This window comes from Lepidochelys kempii, chromosome 5 (assembly GCF_965140265.1).
Source record: "Lepidochelys kempii isolate rLepKem1 chromosome 5, rLepKem1.hap2, whole genome shotgun sequence".
NCBI classification, from domain to species: domain Eukaryota; kingdom Metazoa; phylum Chordata; order Testudines; family Cheloniidae; genus Lepidochelys; species Lepidochelys kempii.
The window spans coordinates 26075446-26102510 of NC_133260.1; the positions used below are offsets into that span (position 1 = coordinate 26075446).

Genomic DNA, 27065 nt, shown 5'->3' on the forward strand with positions numbered 1-27065 from the left:
GGGTCAAGCAAGGGGGTGTACTTGCCCCAACTCTATTGGGGATCTTCTTCTCCTTGCTACTGAAACAAGCTTTTGGTGTCTCAACTGTGGGAACCTACTTGCACACAAGATCTGATGGAAAGCTGTTCAATCTGAAGACTCAGATCTAAAATCAAGACTCGGGAGGCCCTCATCCAACACCACCTCTTCACTGACGATGCAGCAGTGACAACCCACACAGAAGCCAATCTCCAAAACCTCATGGACAGTTTTTCCAAAGCCTGCCAAGACTTCAGGCTTATCATAACCCTAAAAAAGATAAACATAATGTGCCAAGGAGCTGAAGAACCACCCTCCATCAGAATCAACATTTATGAACCTGAAGTGATGAACAAATTCACATACCTATGGTCCACTATCGCAGGCAACCTCTCACTTAAAATGGAACTCAACATCCGCATCGGAAAAGCTGCCACAACAACATCTAAACTGAGCAAGAGGGTATGGCCAAACAAACAACTGACAGAGCACACAAAGATCTGTGTGTATCATGCATGTTATCAGCACACTTTTGTATGGGAGTGAGTCATGGACTGTATACTCTCATCAGGAAAACAGGCTCAACAGCTTTCATACATGTTGCCTTCATCAAATCTTTGGAATCTCCTGGAGGGACAGAGTCACCAACACTGAGGTGCTCAAGCCGGTCAGTATATCCAGCATGCAAACACTCCTCAAACAGAGATGCCTCTGCTGGTATGGGCATGTGTGCCAAATGAATGATGGGCGCATCCCAAAGGACATCCTCTATAGCGAACTGGCATCTGAAAAAAGATCCAAAGGATGTCCAAAATTGCATTTCAAAGATGTGTGCAAGTGAGACCTCAAAGAAATGGACATGGATGTGGATAACTGGCAAGATCACACTCAGGTCCGCAGCCTTTGGAAACAAAGCTTAACAAAGGTCTCTGGATTTACAAGAGGAAGCTGTCCAGCTTAGCAGAGGAGAAAAGAGCTTGCAGAAGGCAGAGCCCAAAGGGTCAAAACACCACCTTTAAATGTGACAGATGCAGCAGAAATTGTCTCTCTCGAGTGGATCTCTTCAGCCACAGCTATGGTTGCCATAAAAACAACTGAGTAAATTCTTGACCTCTCAGGGGCAGATATCCATGGTCTCTTGAGACTAAAGGATGCCTACTACTACTATTGCTACTACTAGAGTAGCTCAACTGGTGGCAACAATGTATCCTAGTGCAGACAAGGCAGCAGCAGCCACTGTCATTTTAACAATTGTGTCATCTAGAACAACTGTAAATGTGTATTTATATTCCCCTTTTTCAGTACGGACCTGTTCCAAAGCTTACTGAAGTCAACGGAAAGACTCCGTTAAGGCTGCCTCCTGAGGTGCCCAGTGCAAGTGCCAGGATGGGAGGGGCATGTTGACACAGGGCTGCAGCATGCAGCCCACAGAACAGTGCAGGGAGACTGCTGTAACTCAGGACCCCAGAGCTGTCGAAGTTATGCTAGTGGCCTCTCCAGCCTCCGGAGCAGCCCTGGATTGAGAGGACACAAAGGGTTAAGGCATAAACCCACTTTAGCCCCTCCTCCTCAAGAGCTGCAAGTTCTGTGCTGCGCCCCTTAAGATAGAAAGATTTGAAGGTGCAAATGGGAGGAGGAAACAAAGGGAACAACAAGATATAAGGAGTGGGCAGAGTACAGGAGGTAACATGGGGAGAAGCAGCATATAAGAGATGATGTACTCAGATGCTGAGCTGTGCATAGACCTAAAATGAGGATAAGGAATTTGTATAGAATTTAGAAAATCACAGAAAGTCAGTGCAGGGACTTGAGGTGGGCAGGATGACATGCTGAGAACAGTAAAAGAGGAACTTTATTCTGGCTGCTGAATGTTGAAGAGGAGAGAGCTAGCCAGGTCAAAGTTATAAATGTCTAGGAGAGAGAGAACCAGGTCGTAAACCAGGGTTTCAAAAGAGGGATGAGGAAGAGATGGATTTTTAAAGTTATAGAGAGGGAGAAGCAACAAGACTTCATGAGAGCCTAGGCCTGAGGACAGAATGAAAGAGAAGACACAAATATAACCCTAAGAATTTACATAACATAACATGAGATCAAGTTAACAAAACCCAAGGAATGGGATAGCATACGTTCATGTATTAACAAATCCTGTACTGATGAGAAACTACAATTACACCATTAAAAATCTTTATCTTATATTTGATTCCCCACTGAGTGGTAATTACTAAATCCAAGACTCAAGTCTGTTGGATTTAATAAAGACATTTTCACAAGAAAACATGGGTTAGGGATTCACTATACATAATTAAACACCACCCTTGGGAGAAAATGTAGTTGGGAGAATACGTGTACAATTCTCAGCACCACACTTTTTTCAGGTCATCTTAATATTGTTAAATTACAGAAGAAAGGTGACATCTCAGAGCTTTATCAGTTGCGTCAAGAATTAAACTCTGGAAGTAGAAATCCTATGGCCAAATTGTAATCACAGTTACACCAGCTTTACACCAACACATATTAGATCATTTCAGTGGATTTATTCCTGGTTTACAGCAGGATAAGTGACATCAGAATCTGACCCAATATAGAAGATTCAGAATTACTTTGCTTCTGGGTGAAGAGTCTACTTTTTGGACGGTAAAATTGTCCTTTGTGTAAACTCAGAACCAATGTCATGGTTGACATTAATTAGCTTAAAAGGGGAAAATGGCTCTGCATTTGATAATGAGATACAGAACCTTCCTGCTCTAGTTGTTCAAATCCTGATTAAGTCACTTGTGACTGAGCAAAAGATCCAATCTATGGCTGTTCCGTGAACTATGTAAAATGAGTTTTAGTGGTGTCAGTCCAGTTCCCAGTGGACAAGCAGCCTCGCCAAGGAAACTGTCACTACAACTGGAAGATGCAGCAAAGGAGACTTGACAACGAGACTGAACTAGCTTCTCAACCCTAAAGTGGTCCCTCAGGTCAGAGCTGAGGCGAATTAGGATACAGTATAGGAAATCTTGTATGCCTGTACCCCATATACATATCTTTTCTTTAGAAAGAGAATCTCAGTTTCCTTTCAATCAGCACCTTTCTGAGAAGCACTGAATTCATTTCATTTTTAAAGTAATTTAACATAAATGTATGCTAATATATGTATCACAAAATAAAGATCTAAAAGCAAATATACTTTTATATTATAAACATACAGTAGGTACTATTAATTTAGGAATACATTAAGCTCACAATTGTATTAGAAATGTCACATTTTGTGATTTCATCATGAGTTATCCAGTCAGATAACTTTTGCACTGTCTGTTCCTAGAATGTCATGCTTCATATGTTCAAAATGTATTGTGTATCGTAAGTGTTTAATTTGCCTTGCAAAATAAGTTTTTTCTTCACACTTTCAGGTTCAGCTGTTGAAACCCAAATTCAATGGGAATACATGCATACTTAAAGTTAAGCTCATGCATATGTCTTTGAAGGATCAGGGCCTTAATTTGCCAGAATCCAGATCAAAGTCTTAATAGATTAAATCCAATACCTTGAACTGCATTTAGAAGCCAGTGGAGCCTGTGGAACACAGGTGGAATATGCTTAACACAGCTGGGAAAACAAGTTGCCTACATCTTCTTGAACTGTAGTATCTTGCCAGAATATAAACGCGTTATTTTTGGCAATGATTTACGGAATAAATGGAAGGCAACATTTTTCATTTGGTTATTTTTCATACTTTAGATGTTTCTTACATTACTGGGATATTTATTTTTGTCTTATAACTACAAACTTTGTGGGTTTCAAATTATGTTAATGTGCTTCGCCTTGCCAATTACTACTATGAACTTACTTCTAATTAAACTGAAGTAATTTACCATGTTACATCACGCTTATTTAACATTAGTAGAGCCAAACAAATCATCAACTGGCAATCCTTTTTCTGAAGCAAATGTTCTCTGGTTGATTTTTTGCCACTGTTCTAGTGAAAGGGAAGCTTTAAACCTAAACAGAAAAATCACATTTCTAGGAGAACATACTAGTCTCGTCTTTAATGCTTTTTAGAACTGCACTACGCAGGTAGCAGCAGTGTTTTGTTACCAACAAACATTTTGAGCAGCTATTTTCTGTGTTCCTGGGTTTCTGATTCTTGGCACTGGGACAGTCAGTCCTTTGTACTCTGTTATTACAATGAAGTAACCAAAGTAAAAAAGAGTCTTGGTCTGAGATTGTCAGCTGTTACTAATCACTGCTTCATGGCTTGCTGTGAATCCCCACTTGCTTCTCCCTCCTGCTCTGCTTAGCACACATAAAGAAGATAAATTACTCCCTAGTTTGCCTTCAAAAACCATATTGTTTGGCACATTCCAATACTGTGAGCAAAGGATGGAATAATGCAAAGAGTTAAATGGGTATCTAAACAGCCCCACAGCAGGGCCCTGTTCTGGCAGATGTGGGTTTCAGGAAATGTACTTCAGCATTTGGTTATCCAAAAGTTTCCTGTTACCTTGCAGCACTTCGAAGTAAATCATTTCTGGTCTGCAAAACACTACAATATATTCCTGCAACAGTTGCACTGCAGTTTCCTGCAGTAACAGGAACATCAATTACATACAATGAGATGCAGCATTTGAGAGCACTGTATATACAGTATACCCTTCATTTAATTGAGAGGTAGAGTACTCTAGTTTCAGATTAATTACTTCATAATACCGGTCATTCCCTGGATAGGTTTATTTAACTTTCCCCTGCCTTCATTAATAGATTCTGTCCTGATGAACATATAACAAAGAACTTAAAAAAATAGTTCCTTATTTATTTTATGTACAGCATGCACAACTCATGCAGGAAAAATAGAAAGAATATTTAATTAAGAAGCTGCAATATTCAAACTGAAACCATTTCCAAGCAAATCATGCACTATTGTTCTTGTAAATTACTATATTAAATGAACAGGAGGACTTGTGGCACCTTAGAGACTAACAAATTTATTTGAGCATAAGCTTTCGTGGGCTAAAACCCACTTCATCGGATGCATGCAGTAGAAAATACAATAGGAAGATATATATATATACACAGAGAACATGAAACCATGGGTGTTCTCACACACACTATAACGAGAGTGATCAGTTAAGGTGAGCTATTACCAGCAGGAGAGAAAAAAAACCCTTTTGTAGTGATAATCAAGATGGGCCATTTCCAGCAGTTGACAAATTGGTTGTTTTCTTGCGTTGACACCAAACATGGTTTTATAAGATTTACAGTCCAAAAAGAAAGCAATAACGATGTTAAATGTTAATGGTCAATAACAACAACAACAAATACTTTTATAGCATTTAATTTTGGTGTGGTATAAAGTATCAAAAGGCAAAAAGCAGCATAAAACCACTTGAGTTTTGTTTAGTGCCTAGAGTGTACATTCAGTCACTCATGTCTTGCCAATATTTTAAGAAGAGGCTACCACACAAGTGTTCCTTCCTGTGATAAAATTCTGTGTAGCCAGGAGTGCATGTGTTTGCAGACAGGAGGGATGGAGGACTGGGAAATCTGTTCAGATGTTTAGCCATTTAAACATTTTCTCATAGCAATAACCAACGAGGGATGGATGAAACGCCACTTGGCAAACCACCCTATATTAGGCATACTTGCTACTGTAGCAGTACTTTTATTGTCTGACAAAAAATACTGAACCTATTAATAGCAGAGCAAATGTTCTTCCTACTTGTGTCATGTGAGATGGTGTGTGTGTGCGCGTGCGCACATGCGTACACTTTGCAGAAATATCCAGAGGTATCCATTGCTGGCAAAAATATCTGGCATTTAGTGCAATCTGGTGCATTTAAAAGGAGTTATTCAAAAGTACTTGTACAATCATCAGGGATTAGTCATCTCTGTGAGGGATGATTTAGCAGCCTCCAGAGAGGGGGTCACTCCATCATATGCAGGGAATCATCCCAATGATCCCTTTAGTCTGGTGGTGGAAGGGACTGAGAGAGTCACTTAGAGCACATCACTCTACTTGGCTGCTCATCTGGGCTTTTCCATACCCTGTCAATTCCCATGGTTTTCTTACGGTCTTTTCTTTCTTTGTCTCATGGAATGGGACTTCTTCTTACATGCCGTGGGATTTTCACTGGCAACACCTGCACACAGTTATTAGGTGAGCAGCTGAATTAGTCACAACCATGTTGTGTGGATTGAATTTACTTACATTACTTTAATACTATTTTTTCGTGAGGCTTTTTCTTGTGCAGTGTTTGAATAAAGCTGGCAAAACCTATTGAAATGTGTAATCTGATTATTAAAACTTCTAGCTACGTAAAGATAAGGGAAATTGAGAAATTCAAGGGTCCTGTCAACATCTCTCATCATGAAGCAGATCCACACAGCAAAAATCACACAGTGCTGCATTTTAGACACATCTTTTATGTGAAATTCAGGTTGTCATCAACTGTATTAATTTTCACACTGCTGAGTTAATGTGAAGCTACAGTATTAAGTATCTGCAAACATTAACAATGTTGTACTTCTTTGCTATTTCATTATTTCCTTCTATGTTGATTAATTAGTTTTCTTAAGTCTGGAGTGTAGTTGTGTCTAACTCTGTATTAATTTAGGGCCTGATCCTGCAAGGTGCTCAGCACCCTCCACTCCCATTGTCTTCAGTGGGAGTGAGGGGTGGTCAGTACCGCCCAGGAGACACTCAATGCCACTGAGGATCAGGCTTTCTGAGCCCAAGCATGTTGATTACAGTCAGACAAAAATTCCCACTGGTTTCAACTAACTAATGACTTTGCTTTAGAACTTTTCCAGGCAGATACTTGCTCTGATCTTGTTATTCATTCCGCATATCGTCATCATCACCCACAGTGAGAATCATTCTTATAGTGTGAAGATGTCAGCTTACTCATCCTGCAGTGCTCAGAAGGATGTGAGGGTTAGAGAGTGGTTTACATGTAAAATTTAGGCTAACATAGCTATGGTGGCACTTAGGAGTGCAAAAAATCCACACCCCTCAGTGCTAAATTAACCCCCAAGCGTAGAGGCAACTAGGTCAACACAAGAAATGTTTCTGTCAACCTATCTTCCAGTACTCAAGAGGTTGTGTTCCTACAACAACAGAAAAACCATATGACAGACTGACAATATCCTGTAATAACCTGAACAAACCTTACAGAATTAAGATAAACTTTACTGAACTCATTTAAACCTTATTGAATTAGGGTTAATACCTTTGGGGTACATTGTATTAAACATGTAGTTGTGTGCGTGTTATTGTCGGATTGTATGTATGCACCTTCTGTAAGAGACTGACTAACGCTATTTCTGGAAGGTATTAGGAATTTCAGAAGACTTTGGAACAATACGTGTGAAATGGATTTCCTAGGAAGTACCTGGGGAATGCAAATGACCCACTTTGAATCCACCCTTTTGAAGCTAAGCTCTGGGGAGGAAAATGAATTATCTTCTAATGACCTGCTCCTGACAACTTCAGATCAACCCCCCCTGAACTGTATAAAGGGAAAACTAAACCTATTATGAGGGTGCTGTGATGAACTTGTAACCACAAGGAATCCTCTGGGGTGGGGATTTGAAGGACTGCTCCTCCCAGAATCCATCTTAGAATGGGGGTTGGGGGGGGGGGGAAAGAATTCCTCTGATAAGAGCATTAGCATGTGTGTAGGTTCTTTCATTGCTTTGGTATGTTTTCTCTGTTAATATTTATTATGTGTTCTCTTTTTACCTCAGGCTAAAGTAGGCTTGCTCAGAAAGACCTGTGTGGTAACTATAATTGTGGGCGTCACACTGTTACCCATTTCTGAAGACGAAGCAAACAGGTGCCCTTCAGCAACCTGTCTGTGCTGTGAATAACATAGTGAGGGCAGGGAATTGTGCAGCCCGGAAATACCCCAGTCACAAGGGAGAGAGATGCATGTGTCCATTCTGGGAAGCTGGAAGCCTGTGAGTGGGTGCCCTTGCTAGCCCACTGAGGGGAAATATAGGAGCAGTTGCCTTGAAGTGTGACAAACCCCTTCTGTCACTGTCTACTGTGTCTACATTAAGGGGTTAAGCCAGCATAGCTATCATGCCACAGCTTTACTGATACAGTCCCTGCATGGTAGATGAGGCCTAAGACTGCTTTTTAGGGAAAGACAACTTAAAAAAAAACAAAATTAGGGCCACATTCATGAACCATCACTTGGCTTTACCACTGTTTTACCATCAAACAGTTTACCTAGAAACTACAGCCTCATAATGAAGAGTCTGTAAAAGGATAAACAGGAAAATAAATAGCAACAAAAAGATTCCGTTTTCCATGTCATGTTTTGAAAAACTGAGACTGTGGAGACAGTATTAATTTAAAATAGCCCCTAGACATCATTAATTTAAAATAGCCCCTAGACTTTCTATTTATCTACCATATTAAATATTCATGAAAAATATAAATGACTTTGCTCTATTACCAGTCATCAGTTGGATATTAGTTTGTAATTTTAAAAATTAAACACGGATCCTGTCAAGTGCTTTATAATTATACATCAAAACTATGTTATTACAACAGCTTTACTTTTTTTTTAAAGCAAAAAGTTTTAAAAGGTTTGGGGCAAAATCTTTGCTGTGTTTTGTCTCAGATGATATTTATTTATTGTAGAAGAGCAAAGAAGTAAGTCTCTTATTTTCACCAATAGGTTCTGTTAGAGAGAGGCAGAAAAACTCTGAAAGTGTGATTTAACAGGTGACATTAGGAGCTGGGGATTACCCCAAATTCCCAAATTAAAGAAGAAAAGTAATTATACCAAGGGCACAATGCTTCTTAGAATCATAGAATCATAGAATATCAGAGTTGGAAGGGACCCCAGAAGGTCATCTAGTCCAACCCCCTGCTCGAAGCAGGACCAATTCCCAGTTAAATCATCCCAGCCAGGGCTTTGTCAAGCCTGACCTTAAAAACCTCTAAGGAAGGAGATTCTACCACCTCCCTAGGTAACACATTCCAGTGTTTCACCACCCTCTTAGTGAAAAAGTTTTTCCTAATATCCAATCTAAACCTCCCCCCCCTGCAACTTGAGACCATTACTCCTCGTTCTGTCATCTGCTACCATTGAGAACAGTCTAGAGCCATCCTCTTTGGAACCCCCTTTCAGGTAGTTGAAAGCAGCTATCAAATCCCCCCTCATTCTTCTCTTCTGCAGACTAAACAATCCCAGCTCCCTCAGCCTCTCCTCATAAGTCATGTGTTCTAGACCCCTAATCATTTTTGTTGCCCTTCGCTGGACTCTCTCCAATTTATCCACATCCTTCTTGTAGTATGGGGCCCAAAACTGGACACAGTACTCCAGATGAGGCCTCACCAATGTCGAATAGAGGGGAACGATCACTTCCCTCGATCTGCTCGCTATACCCCTACTTATACATCCTAAAATGCCATTGGCCTTCTTGGCAACAAGGGCACACTGCTGACTCATATCCAGCTTATCATCCACTGTCACCCCTAGGTCCTTTTCCGCAGAACTGCTGCCTAGCCATTCGGCCCCTAGTCTGTAGCGGTGCATTGGATTCTTCCGTCCTAAGTGCAGGACCCTGCACTTATCCTTATTGAACCTCATCAGATTTCTTTTGGCCCAATCCTCTAATTTGTCTAGGTCCTTCTGTATCCTATCCCTACCCTCCAGCGTATCTACCACTCCTGCTAGTTTAGTATCATCTGCAAATTTGCTGAGAGTGCAATCTACACCATCCTCCAGATCATTTATGAAGATATTGAACAAAACCGGACCCAGGACCGACCCCTGGGGCACTCCACTTGACACCGGCAGCCAACTAGACATGGAGCCATTGATCACTACCCGTTGAGCCCGACAATCTAGCCAGCTTTCTACCCACCTTATAGTGCATTCATCCAGCCCATACTTCCTTAACTTGCTGACAAGAATACTATGGGAGACCGTGTCAAAAGCTTTGCTAAAGTCAAGAAACAATACATCCACTGCTTTCCCTTCATCCACAGAACCAGTAATCTCATCATAAAAGGCGATTAGATTAGTCAGGCATGACCTTCCCTTGGTGAATCCATGCTGGCTGTTCCTGATCACTTTCCTCTCATGCAAGTGCTTCAGGATTGATTCTTTGAGGACCTGCTCCATGATTTTTCCAGGGACTGAGGTGAGGCTGACTGGCCTGTAGTTCCCAGGATCCTCCTTCTTCCCTTTTTTAAAGATTGGCACTACATTAGCCTTTTTCCAGTCATCCGGGACTTCCCCCGTTTGCCACGAGTTTTCAAAGATAATGGCCAATGGCTCTGCAATCACAGCTGCCAATTCCTTCAGCACTCTCGGATGCAACTCGTCCGGCCCCATGGACTTGTGCACGTCCAGCTTTTCTAAATAGTCCCTAACCACCTCTATCTCCACAGAGGGCTGGCCATCTCTTCCCCATTTTGTGATGCCCAGCGCAGCAGTCTGGGAGCTGACCTTGTTAGTGAAGACAGAGGCAAAAAAAGCATTGAGTACATTAGCTTTTTCCACATCCTCTGTCACTAGGTTGCCTCCCTCATTCAGTAAGGGGCCCACACTTTCCACTGACATCATATGGCAAACCCCAAATAAGGAAGCTACTTACATAAGAACAAGAATGGTCGCCCTGGGCCAGACCAATGGTCCATCTAGCCCAGTATCCTGTATTCTGACAGTGGCCAATGCCAGAGCATCAAAGGGAATGAACAGAACAGGACAATTATCCAGCGATCCATCCCCTGTTGTCCAATCACAACATCTGGCAGTCAGAGGCCTAGGGACACCCAGAGCATGGGCTTGCATCTCTGACCATCTTGGCTAAGAGCCATTGATGAACCAATCCTCCATGAACTTATCTAATTCTTTTTTTGAATCTAGTTATAGTTTTGGTCTTCACAACATCCCCTGGCAATGACTTCCACAGGTTGACTGTGCATTGTGTGAAAAAGTACTTCCTTTTGTTTGTTTTAAACCTGATGCCTATTAATTTCATCAGATGACCCCTGGTTCTTGTATTACATGAAAGGGTAAATAACACTTCTTTGTTCACTTTCTCCACACCATTCATGATTTTCTAGACCTCTATCCTATTCCCCCTTACTCATCTCTTTTCCAAGTTTAATAGTCCCAGTCTTTTTAATCTTTCCTCATACAGAAGCTGTTCCATAACCTTAATCATTTTTGTTGCCCTTCTCTGTACCTTTTCCATTTCTAATATATATTTTTAAGATGGGGTGACCAGAATTGCATGCAGTATTCAGGTGTGGGCATATCAAGGATTTATATAGTGGCATTACAATATTTTCTGTCTTACGATCTTTTCCTTTCCTAAGGGTTCCTAACATTCTGATAGCTTTTTGACTGCTGCTGCACATTGACTGGATGTTTTCAGAGAACTATTCACAATGACTCCAGGATCTCTTTCTAAAGTGATAACTGCTAATTTAGACCCCATCATTTTGTACGTATAGTTGGGATTATGTTTTCCAATGTGCATTACTTAGTATTTATCAACACTGAATTTTATCTGCCATTTTGTTTCCCAGCCACCTAGTTTTGTGAGATCCCCAACTCTCTGTAGTCTGCTTTGGAGTTAACTATTCTGAGTAATTTAGTAACATCTGCAAACTTTGCCACCATACTATTTACCCTTTTTTTCCAGATCATTTATGAATATGTTGAACAGCACTTGTCCAAATACAGATCCCTGGGGGACACCACTATTTACCTCTCTCCGTTTTCAAATCTGACCATTTATTCCTACCCTTTGTTTCCTGTCTTTTAAGCAATTACTAATCCACAAGGGGACCTTCCCTCTTATCCCATGACTGCTTACTTTGCTTAAGAGCCTTTGGACTGCTTTGAGCCTTAAGAGGGACCTTATCAAAGGCTTTCCACAATTCCAGATACACTACATCTATAGGATCACCCTTCTCCACATGCTTGTTGACTACCTCAGAAAATTCTAATGGATTGCTGGGGCATGATTTCCCTTTATAAAAGTTGTGTTGACTCTTCCCCAACAAATCGTGTGCATCTACGTGTCTAATATGTCTGTTCTTTAGTATAGTTTTAACCAATTTGCCTGGTACTGAAGTTAGGCTTATCAGCCATAATTGACAGGATTGCCTCTGGAGTCTTTTTTTTTAAATTGGCGTCACATTAGCTATCGTCCAGTCATCTGGTACAGAAGCTGATTTTAGTGATAGGTTATATACTACACTTAGTATTGATTGGTTAAGGTATAGCTAAGAATATTACTATATAAATTAGGGGCAAACAGGAAGTAAGTTGGGATTCGAAAATAAGGAAAAAAGGAACTTGTATTTAAGCTTGCTGGAAGTTCACCCCAATAAACATCGAATTGTTTGCACCTTCGGACTTCGGGTATTGTTGCTCTCTGTTCATGCGAGAAGGACCAGGGAAGTAAGTGGGTGAAGGAATAAGCCCCCTAACATTCTGCAATTTCATATTTGAGTTCCTTAACACCTCAGTCTGGGATTGTTCCTCAGGTTTGTCACCTAAAAAGAATGGCTGAAGTGTGGCTATCTCCCTCACATCCTCTGCAGTGAAGACCACAGCAAAGAATTTGTTTAACTTCTCTTTAATAGCCTTACCTTCTTTCAGTGCTCCTTGAGCACCTCAGTCGTCCTTTGTTTGAAAGGCTTCCTGCTTCTCATGTACTTAAAAAAAATTCTGTTAGTTTTTGAGTCCTTTGCTAATTGCTCTTCAGATTCTTTTTTGGTCTGCCTACTTATACTTTTACGTTTGACTTGGCACATTTTATGCTCCTTTCTACTTTCCACAGTAGGATCTGACTTCCAGTTTTTAAACGATGATTTTTTGCATCTGACCAATTCTTTTACTCTGTTGTTTAGCAGAGGTGGTTTTATTTATTTATTTATTTGTTCATTTATTTATTTTTGGTCCTTTTACTATTCTTTTTAATTTGGGGTCTACATTTAATTTTATCCTCTATTAGGGTCTTTTTAAAAAGTTTCCATGCAGCTTGCAGGCATTTCATTCTTGTGGCTGTTCCTATTCATTTCCATTTAACTAGCTTTCCCTTTTTTGTGTAGTTCATCTTTCTGAAGTTAAATGCTACTGTGGTGGGTTTCTTTGGCATTTTACCACCCAGAAGAATGTTAATTTAATTACATTATGGTCACTATTACTGATATTCACCTCTTGGACCAGATCCCTTGCTTCACTTAGGACTAAATCAAGAATTCCCTCTCCCCCTGTGCATTCCAGGACAAGCTTCTCCAAAAAGCAATCATTAATGGTGTCTAGAAACTTTATTTCTGCATCCTGTTCTGAGGTGACATGTACCCAGTCAATATGGAGATAGTTGAAATCCACCATTATTATTGAGTTTTCTATAACAGAGTTCAAAAAAGAGCTAGATAAATTCATGGAGGATAGGTCCATCGATAGCTATTAGCTAGGATGGGCAGGGATGGTGTCCCTAGCCTCTGTTTGCCAAAAGCTGGGAATGGGTGACAGCGAATGGATCACTTCATGATTACCTGTTCTGTTCATTCCCTCTGAAGCACCTGGCACTGGCCACTGTTGAAAGACAGGATACTGGGCTAGATAGACCTTTGATCTGACCCAGTATGACTATTCTTATATATATAGCCTATATATATATAGCCTCTCTAATCTCCCTGAGCATTTCACAATCACCATCACCATCCTGGTCAGGTGGTCAGTAACATATTCTTACTGTTATGTTCTTATTAGTCAAATATGGAATTTCTATCCATAGTGATTCTATGGTACAGTTTGACTCATTTAAGATTATTACTATATTTGATACTATGCTTTCTTTCACATATAGTGCCACACCCTCACCAGAACGACCTATTCTGTCGTTCCTATGTATCTTGTACCCTAGTATTCCAAGATACTAGTACCTATATATCTTGTACCCTAGTATTCCAAGATTCCAAGTCATTGATTTCCACCAAGTTTCTGTGATGCCTATTATATCAATAACCTCACTTAGTACCAGGCACTCAAATTCACCCATTTTATTCTTTAGACTTCTAGCATAAGTATACAAATATTTTTAATTTTCACTTTTTAGTTTTCTGCTTTCATGTGATGTAACTGAATTGGACTCTTTCATTTGACTGTTTCTCTTCAGTTCCTAAGTGTACTTTATCAACTTCTATCCTCTCCTCTTTACTAGAATATAGAGAGTCCCCAGTAGTAGATCCTCCCTATGTGTTGTCTCTTTCTGAACTCCTCTGCAGCTGTCAGCTTTCCTCTAGCTCTTGGTTTAAAAACTCCTTTAAGACCTTTTTAATTTTCCATGCCAGCAATCTCGTTTCATTTTGGTTTCGGTGGAGCCCATCCTTCCTTATAGGCTCCTCCTTTCCCAAATAATAAACCTAAGACCCTCCTCCTTACATCATTGTCTCATCCACACACTGAGACCCTGCAGTTCTGCATGTCTAATTGGCCCTGTGCATGGAACTGGAGGCATTTCAGAGAATGGTATCCTGGAGGTCCTGGACCTTAATCTCTTATCTAACAGCATGAATTTGGTCTCCAGAACCTCTCTCCTACCTTTTCCCATGTCATTGTTACCATGACCACCTCCTCCCCAGCACTGCACATAAGTCTGTCAAGATGTCTCGAGAGATCTGCAACCTTTGCACCTTGCAGGCAATTCACCATGCAGATCTCCCAGTTATCACAAACCCGGCTATCTATATTTTTAATAGTCAAATCCCCCATTACTATTACCTGTTGCTTCCTAATAACTGGGTTCCCTCCCCTTGAGAAGTATCCTCACTCTGAGATGATACCATGACATCATCTGAAAAGAGGGTCCCAACTATGGGATCATTTCCCTCTATTCCAGTTTGATGTTTTCCTTGCCCGAGACTTTCATCCTCCTCAACGGCACTGTCAGAGGCTGTCAGACTGGGGTGGGACCGGTCTACTGTGTCCCAGAAAGTCTCATCTGTGTATCTCTCTGTCTCCTTAGCTCCTCCAATTCAGCCACTCTGTTCTCAAGAGCCCATACTCGGTCTCTGAGAGCTTTTTTTCCTTGGACTGAATGCAACACATATGCCACCTGCTTACAAGGCTTACAAGGCAGGTAATCATACCTGCTGTATTCAGTGCAGTCTCTGGTTAGTTCTTTACCTTATCACAACACAAAACTACAAATTAGCTTACACCCATCTCAGAACAACTTTACTGAGTCCTGTTTGCAATGATTAAGAAAAGAAAATAATAATAATCCAACTGGGTTCAAGAAAATCACCAAAGCACAGCCCTAGGCTAATTTGTATGGCTGTGATCTGGATGGGAAGGAATAAAATAGTGGCTGGTAGTCAACCATTTTTGGTAAGGTGCAGTCTGTAATTATTGTATGCCAATAATTAACTGCAACTCTTTGCACTCCCTCTCAATTACCATACTTGTTGCTACCTTTCCTAGTTCTCAAAACATTTTGTTCAATTTCCTCTCTAGCACCTTTGTTAGGGAGTGATGTACTGCTTTGCCCTTTGTTCCAAGCACTCTGGAGAACTGCGTGTTATGTCTTTATTTCAGCCACAGTATGACTGATTCACACTCATTTCAGGAGAAAAGGGGCAGAGAGTATGTGAAGTGGGGGGCAGGAATTTGGGTTTGTTTTGAATCTTAGAAACCTCTTTTCCCCTAAACATGATTCCCATTCAGCCTGTGTGTGCGTGGATACAAAAATTACCAGCACTCTGCTCACGGTTGCCTTGACAACTTCAAGGCATTCTTGTTTATGGTGACCAGTGGGCCTGCAAGTTTCCCAGGCCCATGGGGAAGGGGAGGGCATACGAAGAAGAAGAAGATGGAGCAGAGATGAATGAGATGGCAAAGTAGTTGAGAGCCAGCAGCCATGTGGGAGAGCGAGCTGCGAGCAGGATTAAAGGGGCACATACATCTCCACAGAACAATGGGAGCTTTTGCTGGCTTTCTATGGAAGAAAAGAATATGTACACAATGGCCTGTGACACATAAAAGCCTCAGAGCTAACTTTATTGCTTCTCCATTAAGGACTTTGCCAGAGACCCATTCAGCCCTAAGAAGCTTCGTCAACCCTTAAAAATAATTAAGAAAATAAAAGCTTTCATTCTTTCTTGCTTTAAAAAATCTGAATTATTTTGGATAATTTTTTTAGTGTTGACACGATGAAAGCTATTGAAAGCTTTGGGCTCAATCCTGCAAAGTGCCAGCAGCTTCTCATGAGGTGCTGAGTGCCCTTTGCTCTCAATGACTTCAGTAAGAGGTGAGGATACTCAGTACCGCCCAGGAGGTGCTGTGAGGTGGAAATTTGCCTTCTCCTCATATAGCGAAACATGATCGTTTGTTAATATTTGTCTCTCAACACTCTATCTTGAACATTTATTTTAGTACTCTTAAAGGTCAAGAACAGGGGGCAGAGCAGTCAGTCCCTCCTTGCCTCAAACTCGAAAATCCTTTGTCTGAAGAAGAAGAGCAGGAATAAGACCAGAACAATTTAAATACAAGGCAACATCACAGCATGAATGCGGAAGAGGAAGCCAAGTTGGAATGCAGCTTAGTCAGAAAAGAGTATGACTCCTGGTACCTACTCAGGGTCTCATCCAAAACCCACTGAAGCCATTGACTTCACTGAGCTCTGGATCAGCCCCTCAGGGTATGTCCATTCTAATAAAAGACACAGGCCTGACCTAGGTCAGCAGACTCAGGTTCACAGAGCTTGGACTACAGGGCTATAAAATTGCAGTGTAGACATTCACAAAAAGAAAAGGAGTACTTGTGGCACCTTTTCTTTTTGTGAATACAGACTAACACGGCTGTTACTCTGAAACCTGTCAGTGTAGACATTCAGGCTTGAGTTGGAACCTGGGCTCTGAGTACCTGCAAGGGGAGCATTTCAAAACTCAGGCTCCAGCCCAAGCCCAAACATCTACACTGCGATTTTATAGCCCAGCAGCCCAAACTCCATGAGCCAGAGTCGGCTGACCTGGTCCAGCTGCAGCTGAGCCACAGGTCTTTTATTGTAGTGTAGACGTACTGTAAGACAACAAATCCAGCTCATCACACTCCCCCCATGCCAGTCCAACAATGAAATATGATCATAGGGTCTGATTCTGCAAAAGTGCTGATCACCTCCAGAAAGGTGTTGAGCAGCCCCAATTCCCACAGACTTTGGGAGCTGAGGCCACTCAGTCCCGGGGTATCTGGCCAGTGGTACAAGGAGATGGTAAAACCTATAAAAGCATCAAGAGGCCAAACCTACAAAATCTCCGGGAGTAAATGCACTCAGCATTAGCCCCCAGTCACCTGGCAAGAGCAGGACAGTATCTCCTGACAGAGGATATAACAGAGACTATACCTGATCTTAGCTAAAATGCAGAGGAAAAAAATACACAGCATACTGTTACTTGTTTTGTAATATAGTACAAGGGGAATAAGAACATATGATCATTTAAACTCAAAATACATAAGCAAAGTTTTGAACAAATTGACTTAAAAAGTGAATATAAATTTATTCTTGATTTTGTTAATCTCACATTTTCTTTCTATCTTTGTTAATTATACATTTTTTTATCACATTGAAGAACTAAAAATAACATAATCCTAACAAATCCCATCTGGTATAAAAATTGTACATGTGCATTATGGAACCAGAAAGGGCCAACAATTACTAAGTTTGTGTTTAGACATATTAGTAAAGTAGGGTGAATATTTGAATTCTTTTGTGGAATTTTGCGGGGGGGGGGGGAGAAAGCAATGCCCATTCCTAGATAAAAGGGCTTTTATGATTTACTTCCTGTTTAAAACAACAATACTAATACTTTGAACTCACTAGTATATAACATACAAGGATCTCAAAGCACATAACAAATATGGAATTAGATTTCACAACATCACAGTGAGGTACCATAGGCAAGTATTATTACCCCATTTTACCCCATTATTACCCCAAATTATCTGAGGCACAGAGGAGTGACAGGCCATATATTCCAAAGGTTGGATTCCCATTTGACAATGCAATTTGTGCCTGTAAAATTTTGTCCTTGCATTAGAAGTATAATGCAGGCAGTTAAAGATGTCAGTATAGCAATCTTCTTCTGCAACATTTTGTGGGTGCAATTTTTACATAAAAAAGGTAGTGCAAATGAAAGGTTAGGCCTAAGTGACATGATCAAATTTACACCAGAAGTCTATGGCAGAGCCTGGAATGGAACCCAGATATCTCTTTTGATCTTAGTTACATCAGTGTACATCTAGGGTAATTCCCTTGTAACTCCAAACAGTGCATATTTACAGCAATTACAATGTATAATAAATTTTACAAAAACTAATCAGTTTAACTAGGTTATGGTTCTTGTTTTAGGTTTGCATATTATTTATGTTCAGATTCTTTATATTCATGGCAGTCCCTTTTTTATATGTTGCATGTTTTACCTATGAGATAGGTTCTCTGAGCACAAAATGGGTGCCTTTCACTGTACTTCATAAATTCAAAGACAGATATAAATGAAGAGACAATGCTCAGATACTATGGTGATTGGTATCAATGTAAGAATCTAGAAAGGCAGACAGACAGAAACAGTAGATACCCTAGGCTAGATAGTGCCCAACACTATATGAGTCCATAAGGAGGAGATGGAGAGGGTATAGAGATCCTTGCCCATCCCTTGCATCATTCCACAGGTGGTAGGTACAAATTCAATGGAAGCATAATTACTGATTTTAAATAGCTGCGTTAGCATTCCAAATGCAGACTGGGAAGGCGTTTCACCCCTTAAAGTGGTTACAGGAGGAGCAGTAACCATATCTGTTGAAAGAGTGATGGATCAACCACCCCAACTGTGCACTTCCTAGGATCCTTGGGAAATTCTTACTTAGGGAGCCACAGTTCCTCTTGGGCCTCCTACTACAGAAAGGCTCCTCCACTTGAAAACCACAATCTGACCCTGTTTGTGCAACCCAGTCAACAGATGATTAAGTAGATGCCACATTGGGCACCCTGGTATCCACATTAAATCAGAATTGCACTAAGATCAGCCAAGTGTTAGGATTAATATCTCAAACTTTTGGGATGCCTACAAAAGACTCCAAATGTTTAATTCATACAATCACAAGGATTTTCTGAATTAAACTAATGTCACTTAATCTATTTGAATCTCCCATGGCTTGGGCCAGAGGTAAACCCAGGTCATTGTACTAAACATTTAAGAACGGCACTCCATGCACACACACTTCTATAAACACATCAGGTAGCCAATATTGTCTGAAGATACTCTGTGATTTCTTCCCTGCCATTCCAGATTAAGTGCATCAGATTTCTATGAAGCATTTTTGGATTACACTTAATCTGATAACCAAAACTCAATGTATTATCTCTGTGGTACAAAGGAATTGCCACATCGGATCAGACCAATGGTCACTCTAGTTCCCTATCCTGATTCCAACAGTTGCTAAAACCAGATAATTCAGAGGAGAGTTAAGCTCTCCTAACAGATAATTATGTAATAACAAGCATGGGGGGCGGGGGATGTAACAATAGCAGCACTACCTGTGAAGAGGAACAGAGTAGTTTTACTAGGCCAGTATAACTTCGGTTGCTTTAAATGTACTTGTTATTAGAACTCCTCTCACAAAGCCTCAGGTTGCTGAGTTTACAATCTTCACGCACAGTTTTATGAGGTGAATGTCCTTGTGCTTAAATTTATTAGGAACGGCTGCCCTGGATAGTAAAGCATCAGGGAAGATGGGAATGCGAGCAATTGTCTACTACATGAGTACTACGATCATTGCTGTAATAATTGGCATAATCATTGTGGTTATCATCCACCCTGGGAAAGGTACAAAGGAAAATATGCACAGAGAAGGCAAAATTATGCAAGTGACAGCAGCAGATGCCTTTCTTGACTTAATCAGGTACGGCTATTATATTGTACATCTTCTGTAGCAATGGCAACAACAGCAATATTTAGATGTACATCACAAGGAAAATTAACACAGAAAATCTGGGACAGTGACTAGCTAAACTAGCCAAACTTCATTTGAAGCTGGTGATGCCAACAGTGTCGTTACAAAATACAGAACTAGCACAGTAAGTACTTTCAAATAAGCAGCCGAACAAAGTGGCAAGGAAAGAAACTGCTTTTAAAATTCAAAGCAATGTTGTGCTCAGAAACCTGCTTTACTGCCTCCACAAGTTCCTCTCCTTGCCCGCATACTACATCTTCTAACACCAAGTTCCTCTCCTCTCCTTTGCCCCCGTCTCCAACAAGAATCTCATTCCACCTGAATCTATTCATTTAGTCATTCATCTTCCTTTACATGGCGGCCCCTGCTTTGGGGCCATATGGTTACCTCTGCTCAATTTGCATTGAGAAGAGAGAGAAACTAGGGGAAAGTAGATAAAATGCATGGAAGAATGGAGCAGAAGCAATGTAGCCTGTTTTCTCCAAGCTAAAAGAAACTCTGCAGTGCCATTTCTGTCCAACCGATGTTCCACAGGTGTGCCAGGAAGTGGGGAAGCAGATAATGAATGTGAACCCAGTGGCTTTACCACCAAGAAATTCAGAAGAAGTTCATGCTTTGTTAACTCCAGCAGAGAGGGTCACAGAGCACAGACATGGATGGAGGCCTCCGAGAGCCAGGCTGCCAGGAAGGGGGTCTCCAGAATGGAGCAAGAAGAGGCTTTCACTCACCAAGATAATTAAATTTCAGCATTGTGGAAAAAACACTTGTAATACGTATAAAATATTACTCTAAAATACTGTATGCCACGTCAAATGTACTTTAAACATTAGAAAGAGAGCTATATGAACGGATTTTTCAGTTTGCTGGCAATTTCAAAAAATAATTAAAAAATTGTTTTGGATCAAATGAAAAATAAAATTTTTCAAAATTTTAGGCAAACTGAAAACTGAAAAAAAAATTGCTTTGGGTCAAACAAAATGAAACATTTTTGTTCATTTTTGTACATTAATGTTTTTTAATTTAAAAAAGTAAAATAAAAGGAACTTTCAAAACAAAAAGTCATTACAGATCAAAAAATTGAAACACTTTGTTTGGAAAGTGTCAAAACAAAATGTTTCAGTATTTTGGGGGGAATTTTGTTAGGTTTTTTTTTTTTTTACTGAAACAATTTGGCAAAATTGACGTGAATATGTGAAATGTTTAAGTGTCACTGAATCTGCATCATTTGCTGAAAAAAATGTTTTGGTCAAAAAATTTCATCCAGCTCTAATTAGGAAAACATATTGACTATTCCCTTTTAGTAATCACAATACCCTAGATTGTGTGACTGTCAAAATGTCAGCAGTTTTCATTTGAAAAGAAGCGGAGTTGCATTTCATATTGAGCAAAGTTAATCTGTATCCAGATCATTTTAATAAATACCTATACCAAAAAAGAGTCAGTACAGACCCTCTAATCGTGTTCATTTGGCAAACCCACCAACATTCTGTTATGTAGGATTTGAAACACAGTTCTTTACTCGCTTGCCCAAACCATCCAAAATTTTGTCCTGAAAAGGTAATAAGGTAATACTATAAATGAGGCCCTATTCACTATAACATATACACATGTATTTTTTCATCTTAGTGATCCTTCAGTAATCAGTTTATCCCCATCAGCTGAGCTACTGGTTAATATGTTGCTAGAATGTGATTAATATTTCTGACATTTTTTCTCCTTTTCACAGAAACATGTTCCCTCCAAACTTGGTGGAAGCCTGCTTTAAACAGGTAAAAATGTGCTGTTATTTCTAATTGAAACTCCAGTGTGGTATCTTTCATGTAGTAAATTAAAGACTGATATGTTATTCATGTATTTTTAAGGAACAGCCAATGATTTTGCTTGTCCTTACAGCAGTCATGGACGTGTACTATTATTTTTCAGCTAAAGAAAATGAACTAAAATGGGTGTTTGTTTTTGTTCATTTGTACAGTGGTACTTGTTGTGAGAACTGGGAAAACCCACCTGGGCCAGCAAGCTCAAAAATTAAAACTTCTCCAGATTTGCGTGATTCATGAGCCAAAGGCAAGCTTAATGAAAATCAATGGAGAATTTTCTTTTCAAAGACAATATTGGGCTCAGGGGGATGAAGAGATGGTGAATAATCAATGTACTATTGGTACAAAGGCTGGAACACATCCAGGAATATCACATGGGAAGTCTGCAAAGAACATAGGTTGGAAGTAGAGGAGCTAACTCTGCATACTTCAAAAGCAAAGCATATAGGTCAAATTAATATAAAGCATTGCTTGTACTTCTCACTTACTGCCTGATGATAAGGCAGGAATGCCACTTAATTGTTACTTATTGTGTTCCTCCACCTGTAATCTAGCCCTAACCAACATTCCTGTTAAAAGGGAAAAATAAAAGAGACTAGTGAGATTTTTAAATTCCCTTAAAAAACTTTGGAGGGCAATACATGAATACAGTGAGCTTTCTACATATACATATATATTGCCATGAATATGATTATTTCTTTCTGATACTGTAGTTTCTCATCTTTAGCTGATGCTATACACCATTCATTAGTGCAGTGGTTCTCAAACTTTTGTACTGGTGACCCCTTCACATAACAAGCCTCTGAGTGCAACCCCCCTTATAAATTAAAAACACTTTTAAATATATCGAATACCATTAGAAATGCTGGATGCAAAGCGGGGTTTGGGGTGGAGGCTGACAGCTCGTGACCCCCCCCCCCCCCCCGTTGAATAACCTCACAATCCCCTGAGGAGTCCCAACCCCCAGTCTGAGAACCCCTCATTATGTATCAGAAACTTTGCCTGGAGCCATAGCTGTATCTTGAGGCTTCTCTATGCCTTACAATATCTTTAAAATGTCTCATCTTCATGTGTTCAGCACTCAAGGGGTCTAGTCTTATTAAATAGTCTCAGTAACACTCCAAGCTACCGTGGAAAAGAGTTCTGAACAAACACCTCAATGAGGCCAGTTTAAATGACTGATAGCAGTGAACAGCAAAATAGTTCATATTAGTTGTTTTAAACCCAATATATGCAAGGAGATTTTACCTTAAGTATGAGAGTTAAATTTTTATTTAAATGCACAATTTCCACTCTATACAATGCAAGAACTGTTATGCAAATAAAAATGTTCTGTAGGTTTTGTTGACAAACATACCATGCTTCACAATTTACTCACAGTATAGAAGAGTTGCCAGAAATAGCTGAATAAATAGGAGATATTTAAGGACAATTGTTTCTGGCTGGTCCCTTTCATCATTAGACTGTGCTTACTGAGAAAGCATCTCTTTAAATCTGTCCATATCGGCGTTATTAATGTTTAAATCATACCCTTGAACTTCAAATCAAGTAAGATAGATACAATACAGTGCAACTTTTAGAAACTAGAAATTATTTTATCATCAAATCTGTAATATAAAATATCAATCCATTTCACAGCAGAAGTAATTATGGACCAGATTTACAAAGGTATTTAGACATCAAAATACAATGGCCCTATAGACTTCTTTTCAAAAACTTACCTTAAGGGTTTTTGGTGTGTTTCTCAGAAGACTTGTGAAGAAGGTATTATTTAACTTGCATAGTCCGGTTCACTAACATTCTAAATATTGGCATAAAGACTGAAAATTCTGATACATATATTTCATAATCCTTTGCTCCCAAGAGATTACAATGATGTGTGGCTGCAGAAATATGGAAACCATAATTGCCAACAACTCAATATCCAAATTGGCATCAAATCTGCATCAAAATCAAGCAGTTGTGATAATCTTTTGAAAAATAAGATTATGTGGTGAATTCTGTGGTCACACGGTTCTCAGCTCTGTTGTCTCCTTCAAAAATGAATGTATTTGCTTGAAGAGATTTGCCGAATATGCACTAGAGCCTTTTCTTTCTTTATCCTTCTAGCCCACACAGGAAATAATGTAATGAAATATACTGAGGTTTTATCCCCCTGCCTTACATAGAAGTACTGTATAATGATTCTGTTTGAATCATTGGGGTTTGAATCTATGACCTTCAGCACTGGAAACATGAGCCTTTACCTTTGAATTAAAAGAGTAGCTCTATTAAGCAGCAGTGGAGCAGACCAGTTATTTCCAAATGTTGTACTCCGTCCTCTCATGGGCTACAGCCCATGCTCACATATATATCAACTATTAATGGTATGCTACAATACTGTGATATACGACATTATATTGTCCTTACTGTGACTCATTTCCTTGAGGTGGACGCTTGTTTTCCATTTGCATGACTGAGGAAAGCAGGAGAAAGGGGAACGTAATCCGGGAACATAATCCCCATTCTGCTCTTGCTTCCGCTTTCCTTTCCACCCTTCAGCCCTTTGACCACCCCCACCTCCTACTCTGTCCCCCTCCCTGCTCTATCAGCAAAACCCCGAGGCAACAAGCTGCTGCCTCCTCTCCCTGCACTCCCCCTCTCTGCCAGCAGGTATCTCCACAAGAGCTGCACCAGCAAGAGGAGTGGTGGAGCAGACAGTCTCTCTGCACTCAGCGCCAGCACCATAGCAGCCACTGGTGGGCAGGGGGAGTCACTACAGGGCAAAAAAGCCCTCCTCAGTTCCTGTTGGGTGCATGCGTGGGATGTTCGTCAGAGCTGGGAAAACCCTGCCAACAAATTCCCAGCAAAAATGTAGCACAAGGTTGTCAGGCCCCCACCACTGGGCTCTAGCCCCACAGGCTGAGGGAGCCTATAGTGGACTTTTATGTGGTCCAGGCACTAGAGAGGGACAAAGACCCACACTGCCCTGGTGTGTCACGCTGGAAAGAAAGGTGCTGACACATAGATTTTGTCAGGAAATATAAAGTGCTCTCCCCCTCCCCAATAAATCAGTTTTACCAGCTCTGGCCCCCTGCTTTTCCTCAGGCAGTTCATCATCACTACCAACCTCCCATTCTAATCTAGGCAATACACTTCCCTAGATGTTTGGGAATTGCCTAGGTCACTGTTTTTTGTGTTACTCTCTTCTCCCACTGTGGAAGAACACATATACTACTACCTCCCTGTCTCTCTCAGCATCTCTTCCAGTGCATCAATAAAAGGTTCAGATCACTGCTAGCCCCATAGGGTTAAACCAAATTGTGTGAGTCTTTACACCAGTTGTGTACATCCATGTGATAAGTGTCAGTCTTCATTCCACTGTACATTGACAACTTGTTTTTGCGGTTTCAACTAGCAGTGGATGAATCTCAAAAGATTCAGTTCCAGTCAGTATCCAGATAGCTCGGGTGCTTATCTGAAGCTTAGATGAATTTATTCAAACTCTTCTCCATTCATAATCCCCATATTCTCTCTCACTCGTGACATTCTAATAGATCCCTGGCACTGCCTTCTGTCTCTGACCCTGATCCCTTCATTTCTTTTCCTCCCCTAAATTTGAAGAGCCTATGGTATGACCCAGAAGAATTAGCAACCTGCAGCTGGGGTTCACATTCTGAGGCTATGTCACAGGGGCGAGGGAGACCAAGATGAACTGGATGGTCATGGGGAAGGAAAGGAAGCACAAGAGCTTGTGGGATGGTCAGCATTTTAGCGGTTTTCACTTGAAAATAAGTGGAACCTGAAGCCTATTGAAGTATCACAAAGAAAAATTTGTGGCACCTAATGTTGGAAATCAAGAAAGTCTGACATAAGAGAATGGCAAGGTTCATCCTGCTAACTGTATTTTTTCTGAACCTGTTCATCCATTTATTATTATTCTTTCCTGCAAGTCCCTGCACAATGGAACAGAAGTGTTTCTCATTTTTGCTCTTATAGTGTATTTCACATTGGTAGTGGCAGGTTAGGAGGTTTGAGCTGGTACAATGGTCACCATTAAAAAATATTTCACCAAAAGTTATACCACGTATCCGAGTCACCAAATTTACATTATATTCTAATTGCATTATCTCACATACCATGGTGTTACCTCTGTTGTTAAAAACTGAATTTTAATAGTAACCATTTTATGTCACTATCTTTTTTGCAAGTTGATTACTGAAGTGTTCGACTACACTAGTACGAGTTTGCTAATTTAAATGTTATGCAGTAAATACAAATCAAATTGCTTTCAATGGTTTGTATCACCAAATACAGTGATGATTCATTTTAGTATGTAAGGCAATCAATACTGTTTGTTTTCATACTAGGATAATTTAATTAAAATTCATCTTGAAATATATTATTTATTACTGAAAGAACACCATAGTTTGCAAAAGTCCAATAATGCCATTATTTTAATCTCTATAATGCTATCAAGGGAAAAAAGGCTCTACCTTGAAACGAAGGGGCCATATCCGCCACTGGTATAAATTAGCATAGCTCCATCGGCTTGTGAGGATCTCTGGCCCATCATGTATTGGTAACTTGGACATGGTGTATTACTGCCAAAAATATAACAACCTTGTTTTCCTGATACCCCAGTCCTGCAATGCTTTTCTTACATGAATAGCCTTAACTCTCATGAGTAGTTCCATTGAAGAAATAGTCAAAAGAATAAAGACGCGCAGTATCAGTAAGTAAGACATTAAAATGTCACTTTGATCGAACTCTACCAGAGTTCAGTTTAACACTGTAATTTATAGAAATATCCTCACCCAGCCCCCAATATATAGCTTGTGCCTTTCCCTTCACATAAGGGCCCACACAGATAACCTAGTCATCCTCCCACTGAGATGCAGTAGCTGTCTACTTAAAAGTGACCATCTTCTGGTTCCCAGCTTGGACTGAAAAGGGCTGGGATTTATTAGCAGTTCAGGCACTGCATCTCAGTTAAGGAGACTGTGATTTGTTGTATAAACCCCACACTGGAACGAAAGGGGTTAAGGAGAAACTCAGGGCCCAGGTGACTCTATCCAGCCCCACCTGCAAAGCATGTGCCAGCTGGAGGTGGAGCAGAAGGGACCTGATAGGGCAGGGAGAAAAAGCTATCTTGAGAGCTCCTGAAGAAGGGCTCTGCAGAAACCTTTTCCCTGAGGGAAAGAGCCTGCCTGCTGAGCCCAGAGGGGCTGAAGGTTCAATTATTCTCTTCTTCTTTCACTACTTTGAGGCAAAC

The 27065-nt window shown here is 40.3% G+C and overlaps 1 protein-coding gene across 3 annotated transcripts in view; it reads left to right on the forward strand.

Annotated features, from left to right (window-relative positions):
• The window catches only part of SLC1A3 (solute carrier family 1 member 3), a 94398-nt gene that overhangs the window by 53807 nt on the left and 13526 nt on the right, over positions 1-27065 (forward strand). For all 3 annotated transcript variants that reach the window (XM_073343771.1, XM_073343770.1, XM_073343772.1), the window contains 2 exons: positions 19739-19943; positions 21721-21763. In XM_073343771.1, coding sequence (XP_073199872.1) covers positions 19739-19943; positions 21721-21763 — 248 coding nt within the window. The remainder of the gene's footprint in view (positions 1-19738; positions 19944-21720; positions 21764-27065) is intronic.